The sequence below is a fragment of the Mobula hypostoma genome, chromosome 6 (assembly GCF_963921235.1).
Source record: "Mobula hypostoma chromosome 6, sMobHyp1.1, whole genome shotgun sequence".
In the NCBI taxonomy this organism is placed as follows: Eukaryota; Metazoa; Chordata; class Chondrichthyes; order Myliobatiformes; family Myliobatidae; genus Mobula; species Mobula hypostoma.
Window position 1 is genome coordinate 24,028,357 of NC_086102.1, and position 18,370 is coordinate 24,046,726.

General features: G+C 47.3%; 1 protein-coding gene across 1 annotated transcript in view; it reads left to right on the plus strand.

Moving 5' to 3' along the window:
• Nucleotides 1-16,127: 16,127 nt before the first annotated feature.
• The window catches only part of LOC134347475 (protein FAM3B-like), a 49,345-nt gene continuing 47,102 nt past the window's right edge, over nt 16,128-18,370 (plus strand). Inside the window, exon 1 of the mRNA XM_063049799.1 lies at nt 16,128-16,341. Coding sequence (XP_062905869.1) covers nt 16,311-16,341 — 31 coding nt within the window. The 5' untranslated portion in view covers nt 16,128-16,310. The remainder of the gene's footprint in view (nt 16,342-18,370) is intronic.

An 18,370-nucleotide genomic window follows, 5' to 3' on the forward strand; every position in this document is an offset into this window, starting at 1 on the left:
GGAGCCAATTGGCGCCTCCAGGCTGAGGATGAATACATCTTCGTCAACCTGTCTGCCTGTAGAGACCAAGAGTGACCGCAGGGAAGGGAGGCCAGGAGAGGTGAAGACAGGGGTAAGGACATCTGAATTGAGCCTGTTCCTCTGCCTGAGAGTACCACTGGGACGCGCCTGTGTCCGTCCACTTGTGTACGTTAGTGTCCATGCTGCACAGCCTGGTGTTCAGCTCTCTTAAGTTCAAGTTTATTTTCATAGGTTTCCAGAGCTTTCTTCTGCAGTAGCACAGTACATTACAAACAAGACAAGTGTAAATTGGCATAAAATTAACATAAATTATGCATAACTTGACAAAATAAAGTTAACATTTGTGCAAACAGAGGGAAAGGTAAAATTTAGTCCATCTGGACCCCTTGCCACTGGCAAATGTCCATTCTGCCAAACACAAGCAGTAACTCTTCTGTGTCAGAAGAACCCACGAGTAGGAATATCAGCTCCTCAGCTCCCAATCTAATTACAAGTTATTAGTAATTAAATGTTACATAAGCCTGCAATCTGCTAAAGTACCACACAATTCTACCCAGGGTTAAATGCATTGCTGAGATAATATCATAGCTGCCAATCACTGCATGTAACACAATAACATAACCATTTTCTCTTTTCGAAATTGAGGCCCACTAAACTCTGTTCACCAATGATCATAACGTGTGCATCTATGAAAGAAACCTGGATCGGAATGTACCTTCCCTCAGGTTGTTCTGCAGTTAGGGTGAACGCTCGGGCAGTACAACGCTTTACAGCACCAGTGAACCAGGTTCAATTCCTGACACTGCCCGCAAGGAGTTTAAATGTTCTCCCCATGATCATGTGGGTTTCCTTCCACAGTCCAAAGACGTACCAGTTGGTAGGTTAGTTAATCATTTGAAATTGCTCATGATAAGGTTAGTGTTAAAAATCAGGGGATTGCTCGTCGGCGCAGCTCAAAGGGCCTGAAGGGCCTGTTCTGTGCTGTATCTATCTCAGACAATCAACCATAGAACCATAGAAAATACTACAGCACAGAAACAGGCCTTTTCGCCCTTCTTGGCCGTGACGAACCATTTTCTGTCTAGTCCCACTGACCTGCACACGGACCATATCCCTCCATACACCTCCCATCCATGTATCTGTCCAATTTATTCTTAAATGTTAAAAAAGAACCCGCATTTACCACCTCATCTAGCAGCTCATTCCACACTCCCACCACTCTCTGTGTGAAGAAGCCCCCCCTAATGTTCCCTTTAAACTTTTCCCTCCTCACTCTTAACCCATATCCTCTGGTTTTTTTGTCTCCTTGCCTCAGTGGAAAAAGCCTGCTTGCATTCACTCTATCTATACCCATCATAATTTTATATACCTCTATCAAATCTCCCCTCATTCTTCTACACTCCAGGGAATAAAGTCCTAACCTATTCAACCTTTCTCTGTAACTGAGTTTCTCAAGTCCCGGCAACATCCTTGTAAACCTTCTCTGCACTCTTTCAACCTTATTAATATCCTTCCTGTAATTTGGTGTCCAAAACTGACACAATACTCCAGATTCGGCCTCACCAATGCCTTATACAACCTCATCATAACTTTCCAGCTCTTATACTCAATACTTTGATTAATAAAGGCCAATGTACCAAAAGCTCTCTTTACCACCCTATCTACCTGTGATGCCACTTTTAGGGAATTTTGTATCTGTATTCCCAGATCCCTCTGTTCTATTGCACTCCTCAGTGCCTTACCATTCACCCTGTATGTTCTACCTTGGATTGTCCTTCCAAAGTGCAATACCTCACACTTGTCAGTATTAAACTCCATCTGCCATTTTTCAGCCCATTTTTCCAGCTGGTCCAAATCCCTCTGCAAGCTTTGAAAACCTTCCTCATTGTCCACTACACCTCCAATCTTTGTATCATCAGCAAATTTGCTGATCTAATTTACCACATTATCATCCAGATCATTGATATAGATGACAAATAACAATGGACCCAGCACTGATCCCTGTGGCACACCACTAGTCACAGGCCTCCACTCTGAGAAGCAATCCTCTACTACCACTCTTTGGCTTCTTCCATTGAGCCAATGTCTAATCCAATTTACCAACTCTCCATGTATACCTAGCGACTGAATTTTCCTAACTAACCTCCCATGCGGGACCTTGTAAAAGGCCTTACTGAAGTCCATGTAGACAATATCCACTGCCTTCCCTTCATCCACTTTCCTGGTAACTTCCTCGGAAAACTCCAATAGATTGGTCAAACATGACCTACCACGCACAAAGCCATGTTGACTCTCTCTAATAAGTCCCTGTATATCCAAATGCTTGTAGATTCTATCTCTTAGTATTCCCTCCAATAACTTACCCACTACCGACGTCAAACTTACCGGCCTATAATTTCCCGGATTACTTTTCTATCCTTTTTTAAACAACGGAACAATATGAACCATTCTCCAATCCTCCAGCACCTCACCCGTAGACACCGACATTTTAAATATATCTGCCAGGGCCCCCGCAATTTCAACACTAGTCTCCTTCAAGGTCTGAGGGAACACCCTGTCAGGTCCCAGGGATTTATCCACTTTAATTTTCCTCAAGATAGCAAGCACCTAGACCTTTTCAATCTGTACAGTTTCCATGATCTCACTACTTGTTTCCCTTAATTCCATAGACTTCATGCCAGTTTCCTTAGTAAATACAGACGCAAAAAAACTATTTAAGATTCTCCCCATTTCTTTTGGTTCCGCACAAAGCCGACCACTTTGATCTTTATCCCTTACAATCCTTTTGCTCTTAATATACCTGTAAAAGCTCTTTGGATTATCCTTCACTTTGACTGCCAAGGCAACCTCATGTCTACTTTTAGACCTCCTGATTTCCTTCTTAAGTATTTTCTTGCACTTTTTATACTCCTCAAGCACCACATGTTTCCTATACATGTCATACAACTCTCTCTTCTTCTTTATCAGAGTTGCAATATCCCTTGAGAACCAAGGTTCCTTATTCCTATTCACTTTGCCTTTAATCCTGACAGGAACATACAGGCTCTGCACTCTCAAAATTTCTCCTTTGAAGGTTTCCCACTTACCGATCACATCTTTGCCAGAGAACAACCTGTCCCAATCCACACTTTTTATATCCTTTCTCATTTCTTCAAATTTGGCCTTCTTCCAGTTTAGAACCTCAACCCTAGGACCAGATCTATCTTAATCCATGATCAAGTTGAAACTAATGGTGTTATGATCACTGGAACCAAAGTGCTCCCCTACACAGACTTCTGTCACTTGCCCTAATTCGTTTCCTAACAGGAGATCCAATATTGCATCCCCTCTAGTTGGTACCTCTATGTATTGATTTAGAAAACTTTCCTGAACACATTTTACAAACTCGAACCCATCTAGACCCCTAACAGTATGGGAGTCCCAATCAATATGTGGAAAATTAAAATCCCCTACCACCACAACTTTATGTTTCCTGCAGTTGCTTGCTATCTCTCTGCAGATTTGCTCCTCCAATTCTCGCTGACTATTGGGTGGTCTATAATACAACCCCACTAATGTGGCCATACCTTTCCTGTTTCTCAGCTCCACCCACAAGGACTCAGTAGACAAGCCCTCTAATCTGTCCTGCCTGAGCACTGCTGTAATATTTTCCCTAACATGCAATGCTACCCTCCCCCCACTTTTCATTCATCTGCCTCTATCACATATGAAACATTGGAACCCTGGAATATTAAGCTGCCAGTCCTGCCCCTCCTGTAGCCAAGTTTCACTAATTGCTATAACGTCATATTTCCACGTGTCAATCCACACCCTCAACTCATCTGCCTTCCCCGCAATACTCCTAGCATTGAAATATATACATCTCAGAAGATTTTTACCACCACTCACAACCTTTCTACTTGTGGCTTTGCTTGAACTTTTAACATCACTTATTTTCACCCCAGCCTCACTGTCAGTTCTGGCGCTCTGGTTCCCATCCCCCTGCAAATCTAGTTTAAAGCCTCCCCAGTAGCACTAACAAACCTCCCTGAAAGGATATTGGTCCCCTTGTAGTTCAAGTGTAACCCATCTCTCTTGTACAGGTCCCACCTGCCCCAGAAGACGTCCCAATTATCCTGAAATCTGAAACCCTGCCCCCTACACCAGTTCCTCAGCCACTTGTTCCTCCTCCACAGCATCCTATTCCTACCCTCACTGGCACGTAGCACAGGTAGCAATCCTGAGATTACCACCCAATAAATAAATAAACTGAAATGGACAATAAACGTATTTCCCAGGACCTTAATCATGAACATTTCTTCTATCCACGCTATTTTTCAATTGCACTTTTTCCCGCTTATCCCATAATGTACAGCTAATGTTATACTGTCAAAATTAAATGTTCAAGTTTCTTTTCTTAAAATCACCTTTTAAAAAATTATTTTGTGGATCTGGGGTTTGATGGCAACAGCAGTATTTACTGCCCATCGCTAAGTGCTCTTGAGAAGGGGGCAGTGCCTTGAACCAGTGGGATCCTTGTGCTGGGTGGACAGTTTTCAGGGTTCAAACCCAGCAACCATGATGGACAAGAGAAAATCTGCAGATGCTGGAAATCCGAGCAACACACACAATATGCTGCAGGAGCTCCTCAGGCCAGGCTGTGTCTATGGAGAAGAGTACAGTCAACGTTTCAGACCAAGACCCCTCAGCAGAACTAAATGGTTTCGGCTCGAAATGTCGACTGTACTCTTTTCCAATCATGATGGAACTGTGATATATCCATGTCAGAATGGCGTGCATCCTGAAGGGGAACCCATCTACTTGCTGCCATTATTCTTATCAGTGGTTCTGAGTTTGGGAGCTCCTGTTGGGATTGGTGTTTGCTTATTATTGTCACATGTACCCCGATACATGTGAGAAGAAATTGGCTTGCTTATGGTTCATACAGATTAAATCATTACACAGCTACAAAATGGTAAAACAACCACATTGCAGAGTAAAAGGAGTACAGAGAAAAGTTACAAGGATGTTGCCATGACTTGAGGATCTGTGTGTTACAGAGTAAGGTTGAATAGGTTCGGACTTTATTTCTTGGAGCATAGGAGAGTGAAGGGATAAATTATGAGGGCTTGTAACACCTCGAGCGCCCAGCAGGTGGCGCTGACACCCCCAAGAGTAATGACATCTGTCTGGGCAGAGATCTTCAACCCTGGTCACTGGGAGGAGTCTCTATTGGAATTGAGACACACCTGAGATTGACTGAGAGGAGTTTGAGGCTGATGACTGTGTCTACCAATTGCTCAGTCTTGATACTCACTCTGCTTGTTAGAGTTAGTCATTCTCTGTGGATTTATTTACCTGTGTCGGTACTGTGAAAAGACAGTATCTAGCCCCCTTTGTTTTGTGGACTGACTTGCCCGATTTCCTCCTAAAGCCTTGGATCTTGTGAGAAGATCTTGGATCTTCCGAAGCCTTTTTGTTATATTCTCTGTGAATTCTTAAGTTGGCACTGTATTTTAGTTGGAATCTGAAGAATCAATTGGTTGTACTGAGTGCCTCTGACTGTTGAAGTAAAGTTTGAAGTCAATTGACCAACACTGTTGCTGTCTCTGTCTGCAATTGTGCTCAGACCCACCGGCATCGTTTACAGCAAGACTGAACCACAACCTTTTGAGCTTTCGAGTGGCAGCCAACAACCGGGGGACTCCCCTGGACGCACAACAAGAGCAAATACAGCAGCTCGCAGGATTCCTTGTACAGGTGGCAGAGGCTGTCCAAGAGCTGTGAGCCCAACCATCTCCAACACCCCAGCTCCAGCTACTGCAACACTTCCGGCCCCAACAGGCCCCATGAGTGACGTGCTGTGGCAACCAGCTCACCAGTCACCGGCTCCAAAGAGGCCTACCGTGGCTTTGTGACCCAGTGTTCGCTTGTTTTTGAGCTGCGCCAGGTTTTTGACGAGAAACTGCATGGAGGTTGACCAGTCTGAGACGGGGTCCCACTCAGTGGCAGCCGACGCCGTTGAATTTCACACTCTGGGAACCGAGAGCTGTTGGAATGGCAAGGCCCTTCTCACAGCTTTTTATAATGGACTGTCTGACCATCCATGACTGCGGGGGGGGGGGTTTGTCTGCACCAAGGTGTTCCTGAGAGGCAGAGAGAGCAGGCCGGGGAACCTACCACCTTGCCCCCAACTCAGCCCATTCAACTGTAGAGGAACCGATGCAGCTGGGCCAGGCCTGCCTTTCCCCAGAGGAATGGGAATCAAACATAATTGCGATGGCGCTGGGCACTTCTGCAAGCAGTGCCCAGAATTTCAGGGAACAGCCAGGGCTCACCGGAGGAGTGAGCGATTCTGGCGAGTGAATCAGTGAAAACATCTAGATCCCTAGCACGTCTACGGCTGGGTACAGTGCTGATCTGGGGTGAGGCGTGGAAAAATCCGGTCAGGCTCCAAGCACTGGTGGGTTGAGGTACAGAGGAGAACCTAATGGACCTCACTCGGGCAAGACAGCCGAACCTGCCCATTTAAGTAAGCCCTCTCCCTCACCCACTCTCTGTCCAAGCCTTGGATGGGCACCCTCCGGGGTCAGGAAAGCTCGAGCACCTGACCGGACCTGTGAAAATGTTGATAGGAAATCACTCTGAACTGATCTCATTCTTTTTAGTAGACACTCCGAAAGACTCCCTAGCTTTAGGTTAGCCGTGGCTTCGTGTTCATGGTCCCCAGTCTGCCTGGTCAGAGGGAAGGCTCCTTTCATGGGTTCAGACTGTATCCCTCCAGGTCCTACTGTTGGGAGCACCAGAAAAGGGGAAGATTCAGCGACTGGATTGGACACATAGAGGTCAGATCTTGGGGGAGTCTGAAGAGACCAAGGTACCAGAACCATATCTCGATTTGGCAGAAGTTTTGTCCAAAGCTAAGGCCTCATCACTGCCCCCCTACAATTGTGCCATTAACTTGCTGCCTGGAGCCAGGTCAGTTGTATGCACGCTCCATTCCTCAGACTAGGACAGTGGAGGAGTACATTACTGAATGGTCTCATTCACCCCTCAACCTCACCGGCCTCTGCAGGTTGTTTTTTTGTCTCTAAGAACACCAAGCTGAGGCCCCGTATTGATTACATGGAGTTAAACAGGGTCACTGTTAACAAGTATCCCCTCCCACACACATCAACTGCCTTTGACCTCTTCAGAGGCGCCATGGTCCTCACCACACTCAACACCTGTAATGTCTACCACTTAGTTTGCATAAGGGAAGGGGATGAATGGAAAACTGATTGTAGCACCCCGAGCGGGTGCTATGAATATCTGACAATGCCTTTTGGGTTGTCCAACTGTCCAGCTGTTTATCAGGCCTTTGTGAACGATGTTCTTTGTGACAAGGTGAACCGGTCAGACTTTGTATATCTTGATGACATCCGAATTTTCTCCAGGACCCTTCAGGAGCACATTCTACATGTCCGGCAGGCTTTACAGCGTCTCCTGGAGAACCAGCTGTGCGTCAAGTTGGAGAAATGTGATTTTCACGTGGCTCGTACTTCGTCTTTGGGGTCTTACATCTCACCTGCAAATGTGTCCATGGATCCTGGCAAGGTCCAAGTTGTCCTCAAGTGGCCCAAACCCTCAACTCCAAAACAGGGCCAGCATCTTCTGAAGTTCTCAAATGTTTATAGATGCTTCATCTGGGATTTCAGCTCTGTTGCAGCCCGGATAATGGCCCTCACCTGTGGCACCAGAACTCACATCCCGTGGGCTCCTGCAATCCCGGAAGATTTGCTATGTTGGAGGCCCGGTTCACTTCTGCTCCCATTCTGACACACCATGACCCCACTCAACCATTCACCGTGGAGGTGATTGCCTCTGATGTGGGAGTGGGAGCAGTATTGTCGCAAAAGTCTGCGGTGGACGGTAAGACCCACCGTTGTGCCTTCTTCCCCCGACAGCGTTCACCCACAGTACAGAGTTAGTGTTGCTGACAGGAAGCTATTGACCATCAAACTTGCCCTGGAGGAGTGGAGGCACTGGCTGGAGGGGCAGGCCATCCCTTCCAGGTCCTGACAAACCATCAGAAACCACAGTACCTGAAGGAGGCCAAGTGATTAAATCCACACCAGGCCAGGAGGGCTCTTTTATTTAACAGGTTTGATTTTTTTGTCCTTGCCTATCACCCAGGATCTAGGAATACGAAGGCAGGTGTGCTCTCATGCCAATTTTTGCCAAGGACCCCAAGGCTGAGAACATCATCTCTCCTACTTGGGTGGTGGGACAAGGACGGCTGTTGCTGGAGGACGTGATCTGGCAGGCCCAACTGGCAGATCCTAACTCAGGCGGAGGCCCGCCAGGGTGCCCCTATGTTCCAGCAACTGTTCCCCCTCGGGTACTGAAGTGGGGGCACAATTCACCCAGGGTGGGGCACGTCAGAGTTCAGAGGACGGTAGAGTTCATCGGACATCACTTCCGGTGGCCCCAGGTGAAGGAGGATGTTACCGGGTGCATTCGGGCTTGCAGTCTGTTCCACCCAGAAGACTTCCACACAAGCTGCACCTGGCTTCCTGCACCCATGCCCGTCCCCCAGCGTCCTTGGTCCCACGTGTTCCTGGAGTCCGTCACTGGTCTTTCTCCTCCCCTCATTAGGTAACACAGTCACCTTAGTCCTGGATGACCGTTTTTCCAAAGGCGTGCATTTTGTTCTGCGACTTAAGGAGACTGCAGGCTTGGTGATGACAGAGGTGGTGTGACATCATGGGATTCTGGAGGACATCATGTCACACTGTGGCCCGCAGTTTGCCTGCAAGTTCTGGAAGGCCTTTTGCTCACTGTCTAACACCTCTGTGAGTTGGCCTCCAGGGTTTTGGAAGGCCTTTTGCTCACTGTTTAACACCTCTGTGAGTTTGTCCTCAGATTCCAATCCTCAGTCCAGTGGGAAAACTGAGAGTGTCAGTCAGGAGCTGGAATAGTACCTGCACTGTTGTGCCGCAGATAACCTGGGGTCTTAGAGCTCGATGCTGGTATGGGCAGAAGTGGCCCACAATCAACTGGACAACGCACTGATGGGTACGTCATCCTTTGAAGCCCGGTATGCCTTTGTTCCTCTGTTTTTTCCGAGACAGCAGGCAGGGCAGCCATGGCAAGGTGCAGGAGGGCCTGGCGAAAAGCCCACGCAGCATTCACACGTGCCTCAGCGCCAGGCCATCTGGAGACTCAGACCTTCCCACCTGGTCAGTGGGTGTGGTTGTCTACACGGCATTTGTCCGTCCCCCCCCCCCACAGACTCCAGGAAGCTCTCGCCCCACTATGTTAGATCTATCAAGATAGTAAGATGAGCTAACCTAGTGGCCTGTCAGCTGGCCCTGCCGAGGTCACTCCGGGTGAGCTGTTTTTCACATCTCCCTGTTTAAACCAGTTTACACCTCTCCTCCTGTTTCCCTGCCTCCACCCTCCCGTTTGTTGCAGGCAGTCCAGTCAACACAGCTTGGAGGGTGCTTAACGCACGCCGGGTGGACCACGGTATCCAATACCTAGTGGATTGGGCGGGGTACTGGCCTGAGGAATGCTCCTGGGTAGCATCTCATCACATCTTGGATTCGAACCTCATTAGAGATTTCCACCAGAATCACTCAGACCATCCTGGGCTGCCTGACGTCAGCCGCAGAGGGGAATGCTGCAACACCTTGAGTGCCCAGCAGGTGGCGCTGACACCTCCAAGTGCAATGGTGTCACCTGTCTGGGCAGAGATCCCCACCTCAATCACCGGGAGGAGTCTCTATTGGACTTTAAACACACCTGAGACTGATTGAGAGTTGTTTAAGGGTGGTGGCTGCATCTACCAATTGCTCAGGCAGTAATGCACCATTAAGCTGGATGCCAACCGCCGTAAAACAAGATACAGACCAATTGCTCAGTCGTAATACTCACTCTGCTTGTTAGAGTCAACTGCTAGAGTTAGTCACTCTCTGTGTATTTATTTACCTGTGTCGGTACTGTGAAAAGACTTACCTGGGATCTTGGCCCCCTTTGTTTTGTGGACTGACTTGCCCGATTACCTTCTGAGGCGTTGGATTTTGTGAGAAGATTTTGGATCTTCTGAAGCCTTTTTGTTATATTCCCTGTGAACCCTTAAGTTACCTGTGTATTTTAGTTGGACTCTGAACAAGTGAATGTGGTAAGACAATTGTGCTGAGTGCTTCTGACTGTTGAAGTAAAGTTTGAAGTTATTTGGCCAACACTGTCACCGTCTCTGTCTACAATTGTGCTCAGACCCACCTGAATCTGCTACAGGGGTATATAGATGGGGTAAATACAAGCAGGCCTTTTCAACAGATCAACACACACAACATTTTGGAGGAACTCAGCAGGCCAGGCAAAAGCTATGGAAAAGAGTATAGTCAACCCTTCATCAGCACTTGCTGAAGGGTCTCGGCCTGAAATGCCAAATGACTAGGTTACTGCACCACTGGAAAATGGTTACGAGTCAGCCAAATGGGCATGGGGTCTGAACAATATGAAGTTCCAATGAGGGAAAGGAGATTTCTTCAAGTGTGGAGCTGCTGAGTAACCATATCAACCAGAAAGTGCAACAAATGTCGTCCTTGTTTTGAGGAATTTCAGGTTTTTGAACTCCAGGTAATATTAACACGGGGGCTCCCAATGTAGGGATTCTGCTGTATGTCACCTGTTGGAGAATGGGGGACTGTTTTGTTGAGTACCATCATTCCAGGATTTCCCAGTGACCACACATTTTAATTTTACTTTCCATTTCCATTCTGACATGTCTGTCCATGTCCTCCTCTACTGCCACAATAAGGTCACTCTCCAGTTGGAGAAGGAACGTCTCATATTCCATCTGGAAAGCCTCCAAAATGATGATGTGAACATTGATTTCTCTAACTTCTGGTAATTTCTCCACCTCCCCCTTGTCTCTTTTTCTATTCCCCATTCTGGGTCCTATCTTACCCCTTCACTTCTCCTCCCCTGCCCACACCGCTCTTTTGTTCCCCTCCTCCTTCCCTTTCTCCCGTGATCCACTCTCCTCTCCAATCAAACTTTTCCTTCTTTGTTGCTTTTCCCCAAGACCATAAGACATAGGAATAGAGTGAGGCCATTCAGCCCATAAAGTTAACTCTGCCCCACGTTCTTCCCTCCCCCATGTTCTTATTCTGGCTTCTTCACCCATCCTTTCTGCTCCTGATGAAGGGTCTCCCTGGAAACGTTGACTGTTTATTCCTCTCCATAGATGCAGTCTGGTCTGCTGAGTTCCTTCAGCATTTTGTGTGTAACTACTTACAGATACATCTGTGCAGAGAAAAGATATAGTTATGCAAAACTGTTCCATTCAATATAAAATCACCCTGCTGGATTGGAACAGTGAACTGCAGTGCACTCAGGACTGTAGATTAAAAGCAGACAATTATTTGGTAAGGGAAAGTATCCCACTGATGTCTTACTGAAATGTTTTAAGAATGCACAGAAAATGTTTATATGTTGTCCCTGATTTACTAATGCCCAATTTATCAACGGCCCTACATATGAACATACTCCTGTAATTTTACTGATTTTAACAGTCTGATGTATTCAGAGTTTTTTCTAACTATAGATAATAATAATAATGGGTCACTCGCTCGTTAACCAGGGATGGCCTCGACATTGTTTAAGATGCTTTCCCAGAAAAGGAAAATGGGTGTGTAGGGAGCTATTGATTTAACTACACTCAGTGGTCACTTTGTGAATACGTCTGTACATCTGCTTGTTAATACAAATATCTAATTGACCAATCATCTGGCAGCAAGTCAATGCATAAAACCATGCAGACAGGGTCAATTAGTTCAGTTGTTCATACAAACCATCAGAATGGGGAAGAAATGTGATCCAAGTGACTGACTGTGCAATGATTGTTGGTTGCCTGGCGGGTTGGTTTGAGTATCTCAAAAACTGCTGATCTCCTGCGTTTTTCATGCACAGCAGTCTCTAGTTTATAGAGAATGGTGTGGAAAAACCAAAAAATAACTTCCAGTGAGCGGCCAGTCTGTGGGTGGAACCCCCTGAGTGAGAGAGGTCGGAGGAGAATGGCCAGACTGGTTGAAGTTACGGGAAGGCAGTAACTCAAGTAACCACGCAACACACATCAAAGTTGCTGGTGAACGCAGCAGGCCAGGCAGCATCTCTAGGAAGAAGTGCAGTCGACATTTCAGGCCGAGACCCTTTGTCAGGACTAACTGAAGGAAGAGTGAGTAAGGGATTTGAAAGTTGGAGGGGGAGGGGGAGATCCAAAATGATAGGCGAAGACGGGGGGGGGGGGCGGGATGGAGCCAAGAGCTGGACAGGTGATAGGCAAAAGGGATACGAGAGGATCATGGGACAGGAGGTCCGGGAAGAAAGACCGGGGTGGGGGCGGGGGACCCAGAGGATGGGCAAGGGGTATATTCAGAGAGACAGAGGGAGAAAAAGGAGAGTGAGAGAAAGAATGTGTATAAAAATAAGTAACAGATGGGGTACGAGGGGGAGATGGGGCATTAGCGGAAGTTAGAGAAGTCGATGTTCATGCCATCAGGTTGGATGCTACCCATACGGAATATAAGGTGTTGTTCCTCCAACCTGAGTGTGGCTTCATCTTTACAGTAGAGGAGGCCGTGGATAGATATGTCAGAATGGGAATGGGATGTGGAATTAAAATGTGTGGCCACTGGGAGATCCTGCTTTCTCTGGCGGACAGAGCGCAGGTGTTCAGCAAAGCGGTCTCCCAGTCTGTGTCGGGTCTCGCCAATATATAAAAGGCCACATCAGGAGCACCGGACGCAGTATATCACCCCAGTCGACTCACAGGTGAAGTGTTGCCTCACCTGGAAGGACTGTTTGGGGCCCTGAATGGTGGTAAGGGAGGAAGTGTAAGGGCATGTGTAGCACTTGTTCCGCTTACACGGATAAGTGCCAGGAGGGAGATCAGTGGGGAGGGATGGGGGGGACAAATGGACAAGGGAGTCGCGTAGGGAGCGATCCCTGCGGAATGCAGAGAGAGGGGGGGAGGGAAAGATGTGCTTAGTGGTGGGATCCCGTTGGAGGTGGCGGAAGTTACGGAGAATAATATGTTGGACCCGGAGGCTGGTGGGGTGGTAGGTGAGGACCAGGGGAACCCTATTCCTAGTGGGTTGGTGGGAGGATGGAGTGAGAGCAGATGTATGTGAAATGGGGGAGATGCATTTAAGAGCAGAGTTGATAGTGGAGGAAGGGAAGCCCCTTTCCTTAAAAAAGGAAGACATCTCCCTCGTCCTAGAATGAAAAGCCTCATCCTGAGAGCAGATGCAGTGGAGACGGAGGAATTGCGAGAAGGGGGATGGCGTGACCGCTTTGCTGAACACCTACGCTCTGTCCGCCAGAGAAAGCAGGATCTCCCAGTGGCCACACATTTTAATTCCACATCCCATTCCCATTCTGACATATCTATCCACGGCCTCCTCTACTGTAAAGATGAAGCCACACTCAGGTTGGAGGAACAACACCTTATATTCCATCTGGGTAGCATCCAACCTGATGGCATGAACATCGACTTCTCTAACTTCCGCTAATGCCCCACCTCCCCCTCGTACCCCATCTGTTACTTATTTTTATACATTCTTTCTCTCACTCTCCTTTTTCTCCCTCTGTCCCTCTGAATATACCCCTTGCCCATCCTCTGGGTCCCCCCCCCACCTTGTCTTTCTTCCTGGGCCTCCTGTCCCATGATCCTCTCGTATCCCCTTTTGCCAATCACCTGTCCAGCTCTTGGCCCCATCCCTCCCCCTCCTGTCTTCTCCTATCATTTTGGATCTCCCCCTCCCCCTCCAACTTTCAAATCTCTTACTAACTCTTCCTTCAGTTAGTCCTGATGAAGGGTCTCGGCCTGAAACGTCGACTGTACCTCCTCCTAGAGATGCTGCCTGGCCTGCTGCGTTCACCAGCAACTTTTATGTGTGTTGCTTGAATTTCCAGCATCTGCAGAATTCCTGTTGTTTGCGTCAAATAACACAGAAATTAACCAGCAAAACTAACAATAGCTCAGGCAAACTGTACAGAATCCTGAAGAACTGAAATCACTCACGATGCACAGAACTCGGTCTGAGTTTCACAGGACAAGGAACCACATACTAACTGATAAAATATCTTCTTTTCCTTTTAAAAAGACCCCTGGTTGGGGGGTTCTGCTGCTCCACACCAACGTGTTTCCTTTGATCTTTGAGGTGCCACAGCCTCTCCCTAGTTACTCTTTTTCCTTTAACATGCCTATAAAATCTCTGGATTTTCCCTGATCTTCTCTTCCTGCTTTTGCCTTCCTGATTTCCTTCTTGAGGACACCTCTACATCACTTATACTCCTCCAGGGATTTACTTAATTCCAGCTGCCTGTAGGTGACCGATGCCTGCTTATTCCATGCCCTCATCGTCCAGGGCTCTTTACCTTTGCCAGCCTTGCTCTTCACTAACAGAAAACATGCAGAGCAACCTACCTCACCTTTTGAAACCTCCCACTGCAATTCTTCTGCCTGCAAACAATCTAATCCAAACAACCTTTGCAAGCTGTTGTCTCATATCGTCAAAATTTGCCTTGCCCTAATTTAGATCTTGAACATGTGGACCAGTTGTGCCTCTTTCCATAACTACTTTAAGACCATAAGACAAGAGCAGAATTAGGCCAAATGCTCCACCATTCGATCATGCCTGATTTATTATCCTCCTCAAACGCATTTTCTTGCCTTCTCCCCATAACCTTTGACACCCTTACTAATCCAAAACCTACCTGCCTCCACTTCAAATATATCCACTGAACAATTTAGAGAGAGATGGGGCAAATGTTGCATATGAGACCAACCAGCTAGAGTTCTTGGACGAGACAGGCTAAAGGACCTGTTTTTCTGCTGTGTAACTCTATTATAAACTCTCAGATTGCAATGACATTTACAAGGAAGTAACAATCTACTGGAAAACTCAGCAGGTCCAGCAGCATATGAGTGGAGAGGAGGAACCGTCAATGTTTCAGGATGCAAACCTGCATCAGAGTTAAGGCTGATTTATACTTGCGTGTACTAGTTTATGCCGTAGCCGTTGTGAGTATTTATACCTGTGCATTGGTGTGTCTGCATCGCTCTGCAATTCAGTGCCAAAACGCTAGTTGGCACTGGGGTTTCTATGTCACTGTGTTGAGTCTCTTCGTGTTGAAACTTCAAACAATGGCGACTGAAACTGAAGGAGAGTGAATTTTCTATGCTTGTCCGGCCACTGAGAGATTTGGACAAGGAAATGCGTTTCGAATATTTTCGGATGTCGGCAGGTAGATTTGACGAATTGGTTCATCGTCTGCAACCATTTATTTCGCATCTGTGTACGCACAGTATACTCAGAGACTGGCAATCACCATTCGGGTTTTAGCTTCAGGTGGAAGTCAACAGGCTGTAGTAGCTAGCTACAAACTGGCCTCAAACACAGGGTCCTCCGTAATTTCGGAGGTCTGTAAAGCTTTATGGAAAGCATTGCAGCCAGAGTTCCTTCCCTGCCCTTCAGTCGCCCAATGGGAAGCTATTGCAGCGTAGAAGGAAATACGATGCTACCAAGCGGACCAATCACAGTTGTTGCGGTCTGCGTCGCTGCGACGTGTAATTACATTGTTTGGGAGGTGCGTGTCAGGCTACGGTGTAGGGTACGTGGCTACACCGTACCCACGGCGTGGATTTGATGCAGAAGTATAAATTGGCCTTTAGTCTCCTGGTCATAGAACAACACAGCGAAACAGGCCCTTTGGCCCAACTTTGACAGTGTTGTCCTGCTCGTTCACCTGGTTGCCCTCCAAGCCCCTCACCTCCATGTACCCTCTTAAATGCTGCAAAGTTGTACCTGCCCCTACCACTCCCTCTGGCAGCTCATTCACTATCCTCTGTGTGTGGAAATTACCTCATAAATCTCTATTAAATGTCTTTCCTCTTATCCTGTGGAAGGAGTCTTTTCAGCCCACTAGCTACATCCTTACTCAGATCATTCCATCACCCGGTTTAATTGTCCAGTTTAAATTGCTGCTCGGATTATCATCGACGCGGCATTTTCCTGCCATACCCGCACTAGGGAGGCAATTACCCTGCCCCAGTCCCTCCCTGGCGCGTAGGAGGAAATGAAACCTGCCCACTGGTACGTCCCAACAGTCGCAGCGAGAACTTGCTTTCCGTGTCCAGCCAAAGATCGGATTCCAGAGGCAGCCGGGGGGTCTGTGGAGCGCCGTCTTGGCCGCTGATCGCCACCCTCCCTTGTGAGAAACCAAGTTAGCGCCTCGGCGGACGAGTGAGCGGAGGGATGAAGGCGCCGCCGCGAGCTCTAGTGAGTGGTAAGTCGCAAATCGCACCGCTGGCTCGTCAGCAACTTCTGGTCACCCCTATCCTAATCATTTTACAGCTCTTGGCAGTCCACTCTCGTTTGATGCCGCACAGAGCAAGGACGTCGCCCAGCCGTTGCCATTCCCTCCACCCCCCCCCCTTGCGTTGGTTGGGTTGTTTCCGCGTTTAATTGCCAAGTCTCCCCAACAGAGTGTACAGGTAATGAAATGTGTGCGGAGAATTGGGAATTATGGTGTCTAGCTCTCAGCCGTGGGACGCACTGACACGAAAACTTTCTGTGTTCACACATTGCAATCTAACCAAGGACGTCCAGCAGCCTTTGTGCGGGCGTCTCGCTTCGTTTTAAAAATACGCCATCGAACCTGATTATTCATACATGCAAATTCTCAGGTGGAGATCATTCGGCCCACCATGTGCGTACCGCCTACCTCCATTGCCCTCCAGCGTTGTCGCCGAATCGCTGTTCTTCCAGCAGTTGAATCATTTGTAGCCTGTGTTCCCATATATTGCCTCTGGATTCTACCACTCACCTACACACTAAGGGCAATTTACAGTGACCAGTTAGCCTACTACCCTGCAGGCAGACACCTCACCTCTCCTGGAAGTTCCGGGAGTCTCCCGCATATCGATAGTGGCTCCCTGATGCCCGGAAATTATATACAATATCCCGGAAATTGATTTTTTGAGAAAGAAAGGGAGAGGGAGAGCGATCATCCTGATTGGTCTCTCTTTGTGCTAAGATTGGTCCCCAAGCACTGGGCTGCAAGGAAACAATATGATTTGGTGATAAGATTCAGCTGCACCTTTCCTCATTCCTTGTCACACATTGTTGAACGAGTGCACGTGAGGTCATTACCCGCGCGTCATCCATGTCAGCGTGGGAAGAAGATCAACTCCTCGAGCTTGCAAATGACGGTGGGCTGAAAAGTATGTTTGACATAACATCTCTGTCGGCATTCTGGATCAAAGTTAAGGCTCAATATCCTGAGATAGCCACGAAAGCACTGAAAACGTTGCTTCCATTTCCAACATATCTCTGCGATGAATGTAACGAAAACTAAATTGCGGAATAGACTGGACATAAGGAACCTCCTTCGAGTATCGCTGTCTCCCATCACCCCTCGATAGGACCGTCTTGTTGCGGGGAAACAAGCCCAGGGCTCCCACTGATTCAGCCATATTGGTGTGTTGCAATGATTTTATATGTTCATACGGGGAAAATATGCGCTGTGTGTTTAATATCCAAACGTTACTTAAAATGTTATGATGCTATTGACTTATCACTATATTCATGCGAGGAAAATATGTGCTGAGTGTTTAATATTAAATTGGTTAGATAAACCCTTTTAGAAATGAAATTGAATGTGTTAGCCACTTATAAGTGACTCATAGTTGAGTTATCACCTATATTCCGGTCGTGATTATCAACACACCCCCCACCCCATCCACCCCCCCAGTCGGCCAGTCCACAAGAATATTGTCAATATTAAATCGGTACGCGGTGCAAAAAAGGTTGGGGGCCCCTGTCCTACGTGATGAGGCCAAACTCCCTGTAGACTTGCTTAAAGTTGTAATAGAAAAAAAAATGTTAATATAATGTAAGTACATATTTTAATGTCACATTTTCTGCATATACCCAACTTGCTTTATAGATTAGACAAAATCACTAAACAAAGTATTACATACACCCTTGGAGGTCAACCGGGGGTGGGGGGGGCAATATGGGGTTGCAGGGGGCGGGGGTGCTACCTCCCTGAAATGAGTTTTTGCAGGGTGGGATATCTGTGCAGGTGTCTGGAATTTGAGAGGAAACCAGACTCCTGGATTCATAGGGAGAACGCTAAAGTCTGTACAGACCACAGGTAGTGAAGCTTTATAAGGCATTGTCCGGAGTATTTTCAGCAGCTTTGGGCTCCTTATCTAAGAAAGGGATGTACTTTTATTGGAGAGGATCCAAAAGAGGATCACAAGAATGAAAGGGTCAATGTATGAGGAGCGTTTGATAGTTCAGGGTCTGAA